This window comes from Hyla sarda, chromosome 6, assembly GCF_029499605.1.
Source record: "Hyla sarda isolate aHylSar1 chromosome 6, aHylSar1.hap1, whole genome shotgun sequence".
Lineage (NCBI taxonomy): Eukaryota > Metazoa > Chordata > Amphibia > Anura > Hylidae > Hyla > Hyla sarda.
This window is the reverse complement of record NC_079194.1, coordinates 288,171,772-288,189,720: the sequence shown is the minus strand read 5'-3', so window position 1 is coordinate 288,189,720 and position 17,949 is coordinate 288,171,772. Positions and strand designations below refer to the sequence as shown.

At 42.5% G+C, this 17,949-nt stretch overlaps 1 protein-coding gene across 7 annotated transcripts in view; it reads left to right on the top strand.

Moving 5' to 3' along the window:
• Window positions 1–17,949, top strand: part of PHF21A (PHD finger protein 21A) — a 195,111-nt gene that overhangs the window by 75,982 nt on the left and 101,180 nt on the right. For all 7 annotated transcript variants that reach the window (XM_056527632.1, XM_056527634.1, XM_056527635.1 and 4 more), the window contains exons 3-4: window positions 1,591–1,623; window positions 4,504–4,569. In XM_056527632.1, coding sequence (XP_056383607.1) covers window positions 1,591–1,623; window positions 4,504–4,569 — 99 coding nt within the window. The remainder of the gene's footprint in view (window positions 1–1,590; window positions 1,624–4,503; window positions 4,570–17,949) is intronic.

Sequence of the window (17,949 nt, the reverse complement as noted above, 5' to 3'; positions counted from 1 at the left end):
ACAGTATATAACGGTATTTCTTTCACCCCCACCCCAAATCATGTGACCCTCGAGCGCTCTTCTGCTCCCCCCCCAAAATCATGTTACCCGCCAGCACGGTTCTGCTCCCCCCAATTAATTATCAGCCCAGCGGGATACTACTCACATGTGTCACCCTGCAAACACTGCCCTCCTCCTCTTTGTTGGGGGACGCCGGCGCTAGAACTCTATAATGTATGCCAGTGGTCTCCAATAGAGATGAGCGAACTTACAGTAAATTCGATTCATCACAAACTTCTCGGCTCGGCAGTTGATGACTTATCCTGCTTAAATTAGTTCAGCTTTCAGGTGCTCCCGTGGGCTGGAAAAGGTGGATACAGTCCTAGGAGACCCTTTCCTAGGACTGTATCCACCTTTTCCAGCCCACCGGAGCACCTGAAAGCTGAACTAATTTAAGCAGGATAAGTCATCAACTGCCGAGCCGAGAAGTTCGTGACGAATCGAAATTACTGTAAGTTCGCTCATCTCTAGTCTCCAACCTGTGAACCCCCAGATGTTGCAAAACTACAACTCCCAGCATGCCCGGACAGCCAACGGCTGTCCGGGCATGCTGGGAGTTGTAGTTTTGCAACAGCTGGAGGTCCGCAGGTTTGAGACCACTGCTGTACGCTGTATCCCTATGCCCGGGCTGCAGTGTTTTTGGGGTGACACATGTGAGTAGTACCCCGCTGGGCTGATAATTAATTGGGGGGGAGCAGAACAGTGCTGGCGGGTAACATTATTTGGAGGGGGGAGCAGAACAGCGCAGGCGGGTCACGTAGGATTAGTTCCCCGATGTGGGGACAGCGCTGCGCTGGGCTGATAATTCATTCATTCCCAAGGGGGAGGGGCCAAACCGGTATTGCGGTATGGGGAAAAATTTATATTGTGCAGCCCAAAAATTTCGGTATGAACCGATATACCGCCCAGCCCTAATAGCCGTCCCAGAGATACACCTGATATTAGCCTCTATTACTAATATCGGGATTAAGCCCTTTGAGCACTGGAGTCCGGATTCGGCACACCCACAATCCCTGCCTCCATCCCCTCTGCTCACACACCTATCCCTGCCCACCTTGCGCTCACATGGAGCAGGCGTGGCCGACCACCACATCGCGAAAACAACATTCGGAACATTTACTTACAAACACCCAGTGGAGTACCCCTTTAATAACCATACTAGCAATGGAGGTTAATATTTGGTGTATCCCTGGTGTGTCGCCTACACTATTAACCAGTGTATTGGGTTTAATGCAAGCGAACCAGGTGTCAGTTTTCCTTTAAATCCTTTGGCCACACTGGGGTAAGCACACTGGCTGGCTGCAAAAAATTTCCTCTGAAATGTAAAAAGGTTCTGAGAGTGCAAAGTTTGGGGAAATTTACCAGTTTCAGCAGGAATGGTCATTATCCTATGGGGTTGTGTATGAGAACTTAGCTGTCAGACTAACCAGAATTCACCATTGAAGGTTAAATGGACATCACAAAAATCATTACTCCGTAAATAAAATAATGCATTGTATCTGAAGTGTTAAGACTGAAGAAATTAATTAACTTTTTTTTTTCCCCCCCCAGAAATTGGTTGCTCAAATGAAGCAAGATCCACAGGTAAAGTTCTGCTATTTTTCTTAACAAATTTTTGCATATGAGCTATTGCTTATAGATGTCTAACAGGAGACCTGTTATTCCCTTAGGTTATGTTTAGAGATGAGCGAACTTACAGTAAATTCGATTTGTCACGAACTTCTCGGCTCGGCGGTTGTTAGGTTTTCTTGCATAAATTAGTTCAGCTTTCAGGTGCTCCCGTGGGCTGGAAAAGGTGGATACAGTCCTAGGAGACTCTTTCCTAGGACTGTATCCACCTTTTCCAGCCCACCGGAGCACCGGAAAGCTGAACTAATTTATGCAGGAAAAGTCAGCAACCGCCGAGCCGAGAAGTTCGTGACGAATCGAATTTACTATAAGTTCGCTCATCTCTAGTTATGTTCACACATTGTAATTTCTGTGCGGAATTATACATGGAGGATCCGCAGCAGCAGAGTCTCATTTGATATCAATGGGATTTTTCTGCGCTGTGCACACGGCAGAATTTCTGAAGCAGATGATTCTACTGCAGAAATCCTTATTTTGGAGTCTACAAAAAGAATAGACTTTTCTATCCTTTTTGAGGAGTCTGCACGGAAATGCATTGCCATCTGTGAGATGGTGTATTTCTGAGTGGTCCTAGCTCCGGAAGAATATGCTGTTGGGAATGTCCACACAGAAATTTTCCGTGTGCACTTCTCCTGTGTAAACATAGCCTTAGAATGAGTTTACACCTGTTGGAAGTTAAAAGGGTACTCGCCTCTAGACATATCCCCTATCCAAAGGATAGGGGGGTAAGATGTCTGATTGTGGGGGGCTGGGGATCTTGGCTGCGGTGCACGGAGCACACTTTGCTTCGTGCTGGATGACTGGCACTGCGGGGCAGAGGCTCGTGACTACATGCCCCACTCATGACCACGCAATTCTATGGAGGGGACGTTGCCGAGAAGTCACAAGCCTCCGGCGCTGCATCCGACGCTCTAAACGAATGCTGGGTGCCGCAGGGAGATTGCTGGGGTCAGATAGGGGATAAGATGTCTAGGGGTGGAGTAACCCATTAAATTCTGAGCTATATGTTGGCAACCTAGGAGAATGGGATGCTGGATATACCACATTCAGGACACTTGAGATTTTTTTCTATATATTTGTAGGACTTACATGATGGACCACATGTGTTAAACCCACAAAAATTCTACATTTGGCACAGAGTAATAAATGAGTCAGGTGAGGACTTGCTATGGTATACCCAGCATTCCATTGTCCAGGGTCGCCAATGTAAACAGGATTTCATGTGTCATGTGAACCGTACTGTACAGAAAAAGAGAACTGCCAGCAAAAGTGGTGTCGTGGGAATTTAATAATTGTATGCCATAGTTTGGCATAGAATAGTTGCACATATTTATTTTTGGATTTGGGCATGGTGCGGCATAAAAGGAGCACGGCCTAGTCAACCACTTTATTTACTACAATAAAATGCTACAGAGGGTGATGTATGTTGTAGCTTAAAGGAGTTGTCCGGTGAGCCGAGAATGTCCTACCTGTTCTGTTTCTTGCCGCTCTTTTTTTTTTGGAGGGGGGGGGGGGGGGGGGGGGGGGGTTTATGAAGCACAGTGTGTGAGATGCCAATCTTGATTAATTCCCCCACAACTAAAACACAGTGATAAATCTATTTATCAGAAATTGGCAAGGTATGAAAGCGGAGCTGTGAATAGTTGTTATGGGCAAATCACTCTGGGCCAGTGTTTTCCTGCATTCTGGCTGTCATTTTAGTTAGTTTTTTTCATGCTGCAGCCAGATATTTCTATTTCAATATAAAATATTGGAGGGTCTTCTACGTATAACATTTTGATTTCTTCTACGTATAACATTTTGATTTGTGGTGTTTTGCGATTATTTGGTGTGTTTGTGTTTGTGTATGTGCATTTTTTTTTTTTTTTTGTTTTCTTGTACTTTACAACAGTCTAAAGTAAAACTGCATGGGGAAATCAATGCATTCCAGATTTGTCGTTAAACAGTGATAGGGGGAAATCTATTAATCTGTCCTCCCAACCTACATTACATCTGAACAGAAGGACAGCATGAAGAAACTGTCAGCCCCTATGTTATGCTGCCCTCTGGATTTCGTTTTAGCTTGTGGCTTAATATGCGTCTTTTGAAGAAAGCAATCCTTTTTCTTTCTTTTTTAATTTTTTTTATTTTTTTGCCTTTTCAGGTTTGGCAAGTGACGGTAATTTGAACAGATTTGTCACACACTTGCTTAGTAAATAAGTGCCAAATGGTATAAATGTACATATTATTTGAGAAAGCTGTCCCCAAAATTATCCATAAGTTATTCTAGTCAATAATAATAATAATAAACTGGGAAAAGCAATATTGTACTTTTTATTGGTAGAGTAAACCCAACCAGAAGCTGTGGATAGTTTGCTGTATCCATTTCTAATTCAGTTTCACAAACTGTTTATAAGTCGGTCAAAATGCTGTTGATCTACTGTGCTGAGGCTTTGTTCACATATGCATTATAGTTTCAGTAAAAAAAGGATAAAATAAAATTAAAAATGGAGCCTACAATGCAGATGAGAACATAGCATCTTTGATAGGGACAGTTTTGTCTATTACATGTAATGTGTATACAGAACATAACAATGTACATTAGCAGAATAAACAGTCAGTGACAGCAGTTTGGTATTGAGGCATTACCACAAGTGATATGTAGAAGCTCCTGCATCATAGCACTGTGCATCCAGAAGGTGATCCAGCATGCTGATATAGCTGTTTGGACATTTCTTCCTGTTAGACTGCAATATCTATTTCTGCTTATCTTCTTATGCTTTTGTTTTTCTGTTCTGTTACCAGAGTTAGTCCTGCTGTTATATCCAATTATATGTATTGTTTTTCTCCCGTCAGAATGCAGACTTGAAGAAACAACTCCATGAACTCCAAGCCAAAATCACATCTCTAAGTGAAAAGCAGGTAAGCCCAGAAATGTTTATTGGTTCCCTATTTGGAAGTCTGTTTTTTTTAATTTATTTATTTTTTATATAGTGGCTCTTGCAAAGAGTCTATATTTCTTGTTGTTGCATGTTCCCTTTGAGAAGTAATTGAAGAGGGGCTCCTGATGATTGATAAACCCACTCTGACTCATTAAAGGGGTATTCTAGCCCTAGACACCTTATCCCCTATCCAAAGAATAGGGGATAAGATGTCTGATCATGGGGGTCCTGCCACTGGGGACCCCTGCGATCTCCCTGCTGCACCCACTTATCAGCCTCAGGGAGCAAATATTGCTCTGTGTCTGACTCAACGATACAGGGGCCAGAGTATCGTGATGACCGTGCGTTATAATTAACATTATATTTTTATAGTTTGGACATTTATGCACGCGGCGATACCACATATGTTTATTTTTATTATGCTTTTATAATATATATATATATATATATATATATATATATATATATATATATATTATACTTTTAATGAGGAAGGGGTTAATGTGTGTTTTTTTTTTTATTTTTATTTTTTACTTAAACTTTTTTTTTGTTTGTTTCTTAACTTTATTAGTTCCCTTAGGGGACTTTTAGGAGGAATCATTAGATTCCTTATACAGATCAATGTTATTCATAGAACCACATTGATCTGTGTGATCTGCGCTCCATTGATAAAGCCTGGTCCTGCCGAGGTAAGACCTCCGGCTACCTCCACGGTGGATTGCCCCCCTGCGATCGCGCTGCTGGGGAGCGATCCACCCCACGGGACCGGCAGGAAGTGTTCACAGCTTCCTTTTAGATGCCACTGTCAACTTTGACAGCGGCGATCTAAAGGGTTAACAGCTGGCCGCGGCAATCGCCACATGTCTGCTATTAATGCCTGCCCCCAGTTACAAGGATCAGCTGGAGGCCGGCCGGTATGACGTGGGCTCGAGTCGGGAGCCTGCGTCATACAACAGTTAATGGCACATGGACAAGTATACACGTCCATGGTCGTTAACCAGTTAAGCCTTACAGTTATAGGGTATAGTCACACTTAAAGCCTGTAAATTTGATGGGCTCTTTCCCAAATAACTCCAAAAGAATAGTCAAAATCTGCAATATGGGGACATAGAGGGGGATTTATTAATTTTTTTGGCTTAAATGGGCACTGTCAGATACAAAAACTTTTTATATGTTGTAAAGCATGCAAAACCAATAGGTTTTGTAATTGCTTCCATTAGAAATTTTTCAGTATTTTGTACTGACAAAGCCCCTCAAACTGCCCTCCCTGCCTGCTTGGACACATACTATTCCTGCTGTGTCCATGCGTCATCACCTATGTCATGGACACACTTCCTTGATAGACAGCCATGAGCGCAGGGCTCAGACCTGGAGGAAAAATCCTCCCACTGTCATCTTGTGTCCCGCTACTGTCAGTGAGGACAAGCTGGGAGTTGTAGTTTTGCTAATGCTAGGGGAGATGTGAGCAGACGGCATACTGAGGGAGGGGGCGGAGACCTGCACAGTGAGGCCACACCCCCTCCCTTTGAGAGGAATTCAGACTAGTGAGCTAAATTAAAAGTGTAATAAAAAAATAAATAAATAAAAAACATTAGATGTACATGGTCAGGATAAAGTACTAAGTGATATATTTAAAAAATGTTTTTTTGTTGGATCTGACGGGTACGCTTTAAGAAAGTGGTTTCATTTGTCACATGATTTGTCGGTGTTAAATTTGTGACTTTTTCTTCGACTTTTGCTTTAAAAGCTTTTTCAAAAGTTGTGTAGCTATGCCATTATCTGTTTTTTAACTTTTTTGCAATGGTCAGGAATGTATCCCATTGAAATGTCGTAAAGCCCTCAATTTGTCCCAAATCCACACCAGCCTTAACCTGGCATAGAAGACTGACTGTGGACAGCGTTTTTAAAAAGTCGAACGGGTTAAAAAATTACCCAAAAAGGAGGCACCATACAAAGGGGAGTACTGAAGTAAAAAAAATGTGTACAACACCGTATTGATCACATGCCCTGCACCATTTAATAAATTTGGCGCATATACACAGTTTCTACCACAAAATTAAAGGGGTAAAAAGACGTAAGCCTACACGTCTCTTGATGAGTTCCCCGCATACTCTTTAACAGACTTTTCTGTAACTTTTTTTTTTTTTTTACCAAGTTATGTAAAGTAAGGATACATGTAAGGAGTGCGTTTATTTATTAAATGGGTATTTGGCTTTTTATTTCACCTCCATAGAATAGGGGTTAACAAGTTGATCAGTCGGGGTCCGATCTCTGGGAACCCCCCCCCACCACCACCAATTCTAACAACGGTAACATAATTGTCCTCGGAATGGATGGAGTGCACCGTGCATGCATAGCCTCCACAGTTTGCACTTTTCCAAGGACAATTATGTCACTGTTCTAGACATCTCCGTGGGTCCTTGCAGTCGTACCTAGGGCTGGGCGGTATACCGGTTCATACCGAATACCGACATTTTTGTGCTGCACGATATGAATTTTAACCCATACCGCAATACCGGTTGGGCCCCTCCCCCTCGAGAATGAATGAATGAGCCCAGCGCTGCGTTGTTCCAACATCGTGGAACTAATCATATGTGACCTGCGAGCGCTGTCCTGCCCCCCAATTAATTATCAGCCCAGCGCTGTCCCCATCGGGGTAAATAGAGACGTCACCCGCATGCGCTGCCCTCCTCATCCTCATGTGTGTTGCGGCCGCCGGCGCTGACACTCTATACCAGTGGTCTTCAACCTGCCGACCTCCAGATGTTGCAAAACTACAACTCTCAGCATGCCCGGACAGCCGTTGGCTGTCCGGGCATGCTGGGAGTTGTAGTTTTATAACCAAAAAACAAAGAGACCCACGATACTAATAATGTTTCAAAAAAGTATGACAATCTTTATTAGACAAAATAAGACAAACAATTAAAATGATTAAAAAGGCAGAGGATAACCTTAGGCAGGAGACAACAAGTGCCAGTGAATCTGGTATGGGTAATGTAGGTATTCAGTAGAAAGCATGTACAATAAAGAACTGACAAAACTGCAGATTCCTAGTATAGTACAATGTAGATATAACATCTAACATATATAAATATAAGATAGGGAGCAGCAATACAGTATTATAGACAAAAATGGAAACCCAAAAATTGGAAACGAAAAAATACCTATAAAAACTACCTGTCATATACCAACAAGCCAGGAACACCAAGCACCAACACCCCAACGCACGTTTCGCGTATGGGCTTCGTCAGGGGGCGTGTGAGAGTTGTAGTTTTGCAACATCTGGAGGTCGGCAGGTTGAAGACCACTGCTCTATACTGTGCGGTATCCCTATGCCCGGGCTGCAAATAATAAACAAAATAAACTTAAACTCACCTCCTGTTGGTCCGGTACCGGCCTCATCTGCTTCCTAGTGAATGGAAAGCCGCCCAGAGCTTCTTACATGACAGTGGGCTCAGCCAATCAGCGGCCGAGGCGGAACATCGCTGCGGCCGGTGATAGGCTGACTGCTGTCCGACATTCCCGTCCCTAACGTAAGGCCGACGTCGGAACATGCGTTAGTTTATTTTGTTTAGCTTGTGTCTGCGCCGGCAACAAACAGCACGAGGAGGGCAGCGGGTGACATGTGAGTATTTACCCCGATGGGGGCAGTGCTGGGCTAATAATTAATTTTTGGTGGGGAGATGGGCAGAATAGCGCAGCGCTGGGCTGATAATTAATTTGGGGGGGGGGGAGGAGGAAATACCGTTAAATACCGTTGAACCTCCGAAAGTTACAAAAATACTGTGATACGCAGATTTGGTCATAACGCCCAGCCCTAGTCGTACCCCCACTGTTCAACTTGGTAACAAAGGGCCAAAGGCTGTCTAGGCATGCTGGGAGTTGTAGTTTTGCAACATCTGGAGGCACCCTGATTGGAAAACACTGGTTTAGGTGATTAATTAATTGAGATTTTAGCAGTGATATCCAACCTGTGTATTTTTAGCATTTGCTGAACTCCAACTGTAAGCATACTCTGACCACCTCAGGCTACCAGGGCATACTGGGAACTGTAGTTCTGCAACAGCTGGAGAGCTACAGATTGGAAGCCATTGTCCTTACGGAACCTATTCAGTTAAATTCCTGTTCCTTTCAGACTTGTTAACAAGACCCCTGCAGCACACTGAATAAATTGGTGACATGCAGAGCTTTCAATCCATATATTATACTTGTCAGCATAGAGGGGCGGGTGGGGGGGACAACCTGGCTTTGTCTTTTTTTTTTTCCCCCCCCCAGATGGAGTGTAGCGATTAAAACTTCACAAGCAAAACATATCAAAGTTCTGTTCCTGTCATTGTTTGCATGTTTTCTTGTTTGAGGGTTTTGTAGAACAGATTGCTACAAAGTGCTACTTTGCAATGGTTAATGTAATGAACCATGTTTACTGAGGAAGGGGGGGGGGGGTATAAATGTATGTATATGTGTCTAAATAAAACCTCTAACTGTAGCTGATACTTTTAATTTTCTAGACAGAAATTTAATTTCTCTTAATATTCACAGAACTTTAAAGAAGCTTTGCATTTTTGATTTAATCAAAATCATGCTTTTTTTTAAATATTAAAATCAAAAAGTAATAGTTACATTCTATGTCAGAAAAACTTAGAATCTTTGCTAAAACATAATGGTCTGTTCCTATTCATTCTAATAAATTTACAGTTCTGTAGCTTGCGTAAAAATAAAATAAATAAATAAATTGTACTGTGTTCTGGTTGCACGTGTGGGACTGTCATCTTAAGATAAATATTTTAACCATCTTTTATGGGGTATACTTGAATATTTTTATTTTTCTAACTGTGCTCTGTGTCAGTACCCAACCATGCTGTACTTCCTTGTGTCTTTCGTCATAAGGAAGTGCAGCAGTGGACTGACGCGAAGATACGACATGATGAGGGAAGTAAGTATAGCATTTTCTCTCCCCTAAAAGAAAAAAATTCTCTGGAATACCCCTTTTATTGAAGTGTTTTTTGGCCATAGGTCCAGCTTGTGAAACCAATGTTTGGGGAGCCACACCTTTCACATGGAATACATGGGTGTTCTCAGTCTGACAGAGTTAAAGTGCTGTCCCCAGCTTTAAGGGGGGGGGGGGGAGAGAGAGGGTTTCAGGTCTACGCAGGACACTGAACTGTAAAATAATGTCATCTTTACTCTGTAGGTCGATACAATTACAATGATAAAACATTTTTATAAGTTTTATTTTGTTTTTCTACTTTAAGCATATTCATTTTCTTACAGTTAATTTTTTAAGTGTACCTGTCATTAACAAAAACTTGATATAATGTGGATAATACTACATTATTTGCCTTCCTCTGGATCAACTCAGTAGGGACTCATTGGGGTTATAGGTTGAACTTGATGGACTCTGGTCTTTTTTCAACCTTATGAACTGTGTTACTTTATGAACTATGTTACTAATATATGTATATTTTTAATATACATTGATTAAAATTTTTTATATTTTGGGTGAAAAAATGCTGTCCATGCAGCTATTGTCTGTGTCTCTATGAGGAGTCCAAATACAGGAAGTGAGGGCGGGACAAGCAGGGCTCTGTGCAGGCTGCTGGCTTGTCAATCATCCTGATGTGTAAGTCGGGGTGTGTCACAGAGCCTCACTGCACAGAGCCCGGCTTGAGAAATTCTGTGTCTTGACAAGTTCTGTGTCCCGATCAGCTGATGAAAGTGCTGAGTCAGCAGAGCTGCAGCACCTACACTGTGATTGGTTGATGGGAGGTTATGTCTGCTCACTGCACAGATCACACTGTTTCGCAGCCTTTAGACAAGCAGCCTTTAGACAACCCGGCTTGCCTTCACGTTCTGTTGTTTTTATTAGTACCATTTTTGTTTTGATTGGACTTTTCTGGTTGTATATTATTTTTATTTTTTTTTCTGGTATAGGAGGTGACAAAAAAATCTGCAATTCTGGAATTTTGTTTTTAAAAATAAATAAATATATTAGTCCCTACCAGCACCAAGGATTTTACACTTTAAATTCAGAGATCAACTTATATAGCGGAATCTACAGGGTTAATTGCGGGCCTTGATTTTTTTTTTTAGTATTTTGGTGACTGAAAAAATTGTTTCAAAAATCATGTTGCACGTTGGAGGAACACTAGTACAATACAAAATGAGGTAGCGGGTGGAGCACGGTCTTGTCTTCCCACTATGTTTAGTATTTCATAATAAATAAACACACACATTTTTCTTTTTATAAATGTGAATAAGGCCCCCTAATAAAAGTTGCAAAGCATTGGCAGTCATTTCCTTCGGGTTTTTTTGGAGCACTTGGTAAAACATTGATGGACATTTATCAGCGGGTTTAGTCAGGTTTTCTTTACTATAAATGTCGCAAAATTGTCGCAACTGCGACTACGTGTGTTTTCGTGCGACAATTTGCATGAAGAACAAGAAAAGCAAGAAAATTCAAACTTGCTTACGTAGTAAATTTTTCAAAATGGATTTGCTTTAGTCGGGTATTTATCAACTGCGACAGTCGCAATTGCGCAAAAAAAAAAGTCGCAACAAGGTAAAAAATTTACTAAATTTACTCCAGCTCAAACATGGAGCAGAAAAAGCTACCACCAAAGTAAAAAAGGAAAAATTGCTTACGTGAAAGAAAATTATCAACAGGCTGAAACCAGTTGATAAATAAGTCACACATAAGCAAAAAAAAAAAAGTAAGGAAAAAATTACTATAAAAAAAAAAGGATACATAAGCAAACATTGATAAATGTCCCTCATTGAGATTTGGTTTTGTTGCCTCGTACTGTATACTTGCTCTTCTCTACTGTCAACCAATATTTACTTTTGAAAAGATTAACAGAAAACCATGGAAATGTGAAAAACATATTATGCTTTATGTAGGGCTGGGCGGTATACCGGTTCATACTGAATACAGAATTTTTTGGGCCGCACGATATGAATTTTAGCCCATACCGCAATACCGGTTGGGCCCCTCGGGAATGTATTATCAGCGCAGCACTGTCCCCACATCGGGGAACTAATCCTATGTGACCCGCCTGCGCTGTTCTGCTCCCCCCCAATTATCAGCCTAGCCAGCAGGGTACTTACTACTCACAGATGTCAAGCACTGCCCTCCTCCTCTTTGTTGCGGGCCGACACCGGTCCTGGAACTCTATACTGTACGTCAGTGGTCTCCAACCTGCGGACCTCCAGATGTTGCAAAACTACAACTCCCAGCATGCCCGGACAGCCAACGCTGTCCGGGCATGCTGGGAGTTGTAGTTTTGCAACAGCTGGAGGTCCGCAGGTTTGAGACCACTGCTGTACGCTGTATTCCTATGCAAAAGATAAAGAAAATAAACTTTTAACTTGCCTACGTCGGCCTTGAAACGCCAGACAGCCTTTCACCAGCCGGAGCGATGTCCCGCCCCTGCAGTGATAGGCTGAGCCCACTGTCATGTAAGAAGCCAGCTTCTTACATGACAGTGGGCTCAGCCTATCACTGGCTGGGGCGGGGCATCGCTCCAGCCGGTGATAGGCTGACGGCTGTCCTCCCCCTTCCCCTGCGTGCGGCCGAGGTGGGTGAGTTAAAAGTTTATTTTCTGTATCTTTTGCAGCCCGGGCATAGGGATACACCATACAGCAGTGGCCTCCAACCTGCGGACCTCCAGCTGTTGCAAAACTACAACTCCCAGCATGCCCGGACAGCCGTTGGCTGTCCGGGCATGCTGGGAGTTGTAGTTTTGCAACAACTGGAGGTCCGCAGGTTGGAGACCACTGGCGTACAGGGAGTTCCATCACCGGCGGCCCCAAACAGCGAGTAGTACCCCGCTGGTCTGATCATTAATTGGGGGGAGCATAACAGTGCTGGTGGGTCAGATGATTTGGGGCGGGGGGGGCGGGGAGTCGAACACTGCGCTCGGGCTCACATGATTGCGGCAGGGGGGGGGGTACAGAACAGCGCTGGCGGGTCACATGACTTTGGGGGGAATTGTGAGAAAATACTGTGGAACCGCTGTAACATGTACTGTGTGATGAAGGCACGAAAAGTTGCAGTGTAGGTCAGGTCTATAGGGCACCAGACATCAGAGGAATTGTCTGTCTGCTCTGTCCGGACGTCTGACCTGTAAATATCGGTAGAAACATCTTTCTCTATTTTCAGAAAATCGATTAGCTAAGTGTTAGATGTCCATCTATATGGTTTCCGCTGAGTGAATTTTTGTGATTTAAGCAACGCAGGAAGAGGAATCTTTGGTTGTTCCTATAAATTGTCATTAAATGTTGTGCCGCCTACTAAGAAACCAGTCTGTTATGAGCACTTTCGCCTCAAACAACGACCTCTGATTACTTTAAGAGTAACAATGGCAGCTTTTAAAGTAATGAAATTGAAAGCACTTAAAATCTGTATTTTTAGGCCTTTGGGGCTTCTAAGTGGGCAGCAGTAATGTTACCCAGCTGTAAATTTATTATAATGGTTTAGGAATGTAGAGTCCTATTTTATTCAAGAGCAGCTCCGCAGGATGCCAACTTACACTTAGAAATACAAGAGAAATAGACTTAAAATATTTATAACTTAAGTCATCCAGGGTGCAGAGCTTATACCCCTTTTCTTTGTTTCCTTTGATAGTCCTTTTAACCATAAGATGAGTAAAAAAACATTGTCCTATTAAAGGTACCTACAGTATAGTCCTAGAAAGGATCCCTACACCTCAGGTTTATTTTTAAGGTCATTCCATGCAGTCTACGATGTTTTAAGAATAACTCTGCAGGTTTAACCCCTTAAGGACCGAGCGGTTTTCAGTTTTTGCACTTTCGTTTTTTTTCCTCCTTACCTTTTAAAAATCATAACTTTTTCAACTTTGCACCTAAAAATCCCTATGATGGCTTATTTTTTGTGCCACCAATTCTACTTTGTAATGACATCATTCATTTTACCCAAAAATCTACAGCGAAACGGAAAAAAAAAATCATTGTGCGATAAAATTGAAGAAAAAACACCACTTTGTGACTTTTGAGGGCTTCCGTTTCTACGTAGTCCATTTTTCGGTAAAATGAAACCTTCTCTTTTTTTTGTAGGTCCATACAATTAAAATGATCCCCTACTTATATAGGACTGATTTTGTTGTACTTCTGGAAAAAAATCATAACTACATGCAGGAAAATGTATGTTTAAAATTGTCATCTTCTGACCCCTATAACTTTTTTTTTATTTTTCCGATTATGAGGGCACATTTTTTGGGTTTGTTTCTGAAGTTTTTATCGACACCATTGTTGCCTTGATTGGACTTTTTGATCGCTTTTTATAATTTTTTTTTTTATGGTATAAAAAGTGACCAAAAATACGCTATTTTGGACTGACATTTTTTTTGCGCGTATGCCATTGACCATGCGGTTTATTTAACAATATATTTTTATAGTTTTATAGTTCGGACATTTATGCACGTGGCGATACCACATATGCGATACCACGTACACTGTCTTTATTTTTTATTTTTTTTAAATGGGGAAAAGGGGGTGATTCGAACTTTTATTAGGGGAGGGGTTAAGTGATCTTAACCTTTTCTTTTACTTTTTTTATGCAGTGTTATAGTCCCCTCTAGGGGCTATAACATGCATTACACTGATCTTTTATACTGATCATTGTTATGCAATGATCAGTGATTCTGCCGCTTGACTGCTCCTGTCTGGATCTCAGGCACAGAGCAGTCATTCGGTGATCGGACACACAGGAGGCAGGTAAGGGACACTTCTGATGCGTCCTAGGTGATAAGTACACCACCATTTTACTGCAGTGGTCCCGATAAGCACAACTGAGCAGCCGTGAGTGATTTTTTACAACTTTAGACACGGCGATCTACTTTGAACGCCACATCTAAAGGGTTAATAGTGCGCGGCACCTCGATTGGTGATACGCGCTATTAGCCATGGGTCCCGGCCTTTGATAGAATCCAGGCCCGACCCGTTATGATATAAAAGGAGCGGACTCAGGGCATACATGTACGCCCTTGGTCCTTAAGTGGTCAACAAGAAAAGATCCAGGAAACTGAAAACATAAATTGATAAAAATGTGAAAGTTATCAAAGTGGTTTCTTGCTAACTGTATGGGCTGGGGACAGCAGGTCGGATATACCCAGGGTCTCTGAGAGCCGTTTAGATACATGGTACTGTTCTGGACCCAGAACGGTGGGAGTTTTTTTTTTTTTTTTTTATTAGTTTGCAAAGTTAATTTCCTGGCTTGATGTCTGTTTACATTGTATTGGGGACATGTTCGGCCTATACATTGGGAAAGCTCCTGACACAGAAGCGAAACATGATAGACCACAGTCTGAGGCCAAACGAACATCCTTCTGGCCTGAGTCGGGCTGGTATATGTTACCATTATAAGCATATAGACTTATAAGCGTATAGACTTGTCCATTCTTTTTGCGGATTTAGCTTGGAAATGAATTGCAGTCTGAGACGGTACATTTCTGACCTGTCCTAGTGTCTGCTGGATTATAAACATTTTTTTGCTGTGTGAACATGCCCTTAGATGTCATGGTCGATAGCAACCATGACATCAGAATGGTTAATCTGGGGAATGAGGGGAGGCCATCCAGGCCCGCCATGATAATACAATGGTATTGCAGTGTATTGTACAAACGTGTGTTCAAGTACCCTATAGGGTCTAAAGGTATAAGTAAACGAGAAAAAAGTTAAAAGATAAATTAAAAAAAAATTTAAAAAAAATGTAAACACTGTTCCCTTTACACTAAAATATATATAGTTTTAAAAATATTATTGGCAATCCTGTCCAAGCATGCTGAGATTTGTAGTTTTGCAACAGCTGGAGGGCTACAGGTTGGACACCCTTGGCCTAGAACAGTGGTTCTTAACCTGGGTTCAGTGAGTCAGTCCTGGGGGTTCGGCAGGGGAGGTCTCAACAGGACAGGCAAACCAAGCAATTGCTTGGGGCCCCGAGCAGAGACTGTGTTTGCCCGTCCTGTAGCGATGGGGCAATTCCCCCATCACTATTAACTCCCTGCAGCCCCACGTTAAGTTTAAAAACACAGGGCCGCCGGGACATAGCGCACGTCGGGACGTCACTGACGTCCCATGCGTGTGCCCATGGAAACGAAGGCATTGAGGACCGAAGGATAGATAAAGAGGAAGACGCACGCTGGCCAGTGACCAGTGGCACGTCCTCTTCGGTGCTCCGACCACCGGTCCCGGGACCTACTGCTATAGCCGGAGCGGTGGTCGGAGCACTGAAGTGGGCAGTACACAGGCATACAGCCTCCAGCCATACACTGTATATGGCTGGAAGCTGTATGTCTGCAGGGGAACACTGCCTAAATCAGTGGTCTTCAACCTGTGGACCTCCAGATGTTGCAAAACTACAACCCCCAGCATGCCCGGACAGCCGTTGGCTGTCCGGGCATGCTGGGAGTTGTAGTTTTGCAACATCTGGAGGTCCGCAGGTTGAAGACCACTGACCTACATAATGTGGGGGAACACTGCCTGCCTAATGTGGGGGAACACTGCCTGCCTAATGTGGGGGAACACTGCCTGCCTAATGTGGGGGAACACTGCCTGCCTAATGTGGGGGAACACTGCCTGCCTAATGTGGGGGAACACTGCCTGCCTAATGTGGGGGAACACTGCCTGCCTAATGTGGGGGAACACTGCCTGCCTAATGTGGGGGAACACTGCCTGCCTAATGTGGCACTTGCCAAGGTAAAGCCGCGCATTTCTGAACTGGTCTCTGAAAGACAACAGCAGAAGTCACACTGATTCGCAGTAAATATTCATTATGTTTTTGTTTTTGTGTGAAAATCACGTTTTCATGGTTTTGTTCATTTTGTGCCCCTATGTATAAATATATACTTAAATATATACCTCCTATGTTTTGAATTTGGAAAAAATCATATTGTATTTTTTCCAATTAAGATGGGGTTCGGTGAATGCGCATATGAAACTGGTGGGGTTCAGTACCTCCAACAAGGTTAAGAACTACAGGCCTAGAACAATTTATATTATGTAAGTTTTCTAAGTCTGAAGTTGGCCACATACATAAAGTTGACATAGGAGAAAATCGTCTAACTAGCTTTGCCATGCCGGCTATATATTCATTCATATTATAAGGTATGTGGCTATTCAGTACGTAGAATATAAGAACCATCTTCTGAAAGCTCTTAAGTTACTACTGAAAGCAACACGGTAAATATTTGCGGCATAGTGCCTGCTGCTCCTAAATTATGTATTTCACTGAAAATATAGGATCACTCTGCAGCCTTTGCACTGTTACCAGTTGCAAGTGAATGTGTATTGTTTTTTTTTTTTTTTGGTTACTTCTATTTGTGATGTCTGCACCACCTCTAGAGAATGGCTGTAGAAGTGGAGTGGCGGCCCCCCTACGGTGAGGATCTTCGCACTTGCAGTTCCCTCATGCCACACCAGTCATATCTTAAAATCACTGATGCCCCCTTTTTGAAGCAATATATCCATTAGACCTGGATGGCTTGGAGACTTTTTGTAACGCTACCGATTGATTTTTAACTATAAAACCGTACCTACAGTCCAAAGGAATTCATCGCTTTTTGTCTTTGAATAAATGTGGCTTGCATTTGGGGTGCTTTTCATGAAAGCTCAATTTTTTATTATTTTATTTTATTTTTTTTAAAGTCTGGCCAGACAGAAAGACTTCAAACGGTTAACTCAGCGGGTTGTTCAGTGGGATAAATGTTTTTCAGCTGTCGTAAAGATCTTTGATCTGTGATAAGCTACTGTTTCGCGTTCTCATAATCTATGGTTATTGAGCAGCTGCAGACAACATGGTGCATGGCCTTTCATGGCCACAGCTATTCTATAGCAACAACAATGTTTAGCACCCACCCAGTTTGTGAATTAGTAAATAACAGTGAACTTCTTAGGATGTGTTGAGTCAGGCAAGCATCTAGGTGACCCCTTTTAATGCTTGGAGACAGCATTTGTATAGACACTACTGTCAAGAGTCCTATATGATATACATAGATCAGTGTTTCCCAACCAGGGTGCCTCCAGCTGTTGCAAAACTACAACTCCCAGCATGCCCAGACAGCCTTCGGCTGTCTGGGCATGCTGGGAGTTGTATTTTTGCAACAGCTGGGGGCACCCTGGTTGGGAAACACTGACATAGAGATAGACAGATTTTTATCTAACTGTGAATACATTTAAAGGGGTTATCCAGGAAAAAACTTTTTTTTTATATATCAACTGGCTCCAGAAAGTTAAACAGATTTGTAAATTACTTCTGTTAAAAAATCTTAATCCTTTCAATAATTATCAGCTGTTGAAGTTGAGTTGTTGTTTTCTGTCTGGCAACAGTGCTCTCTGCTGACATCTC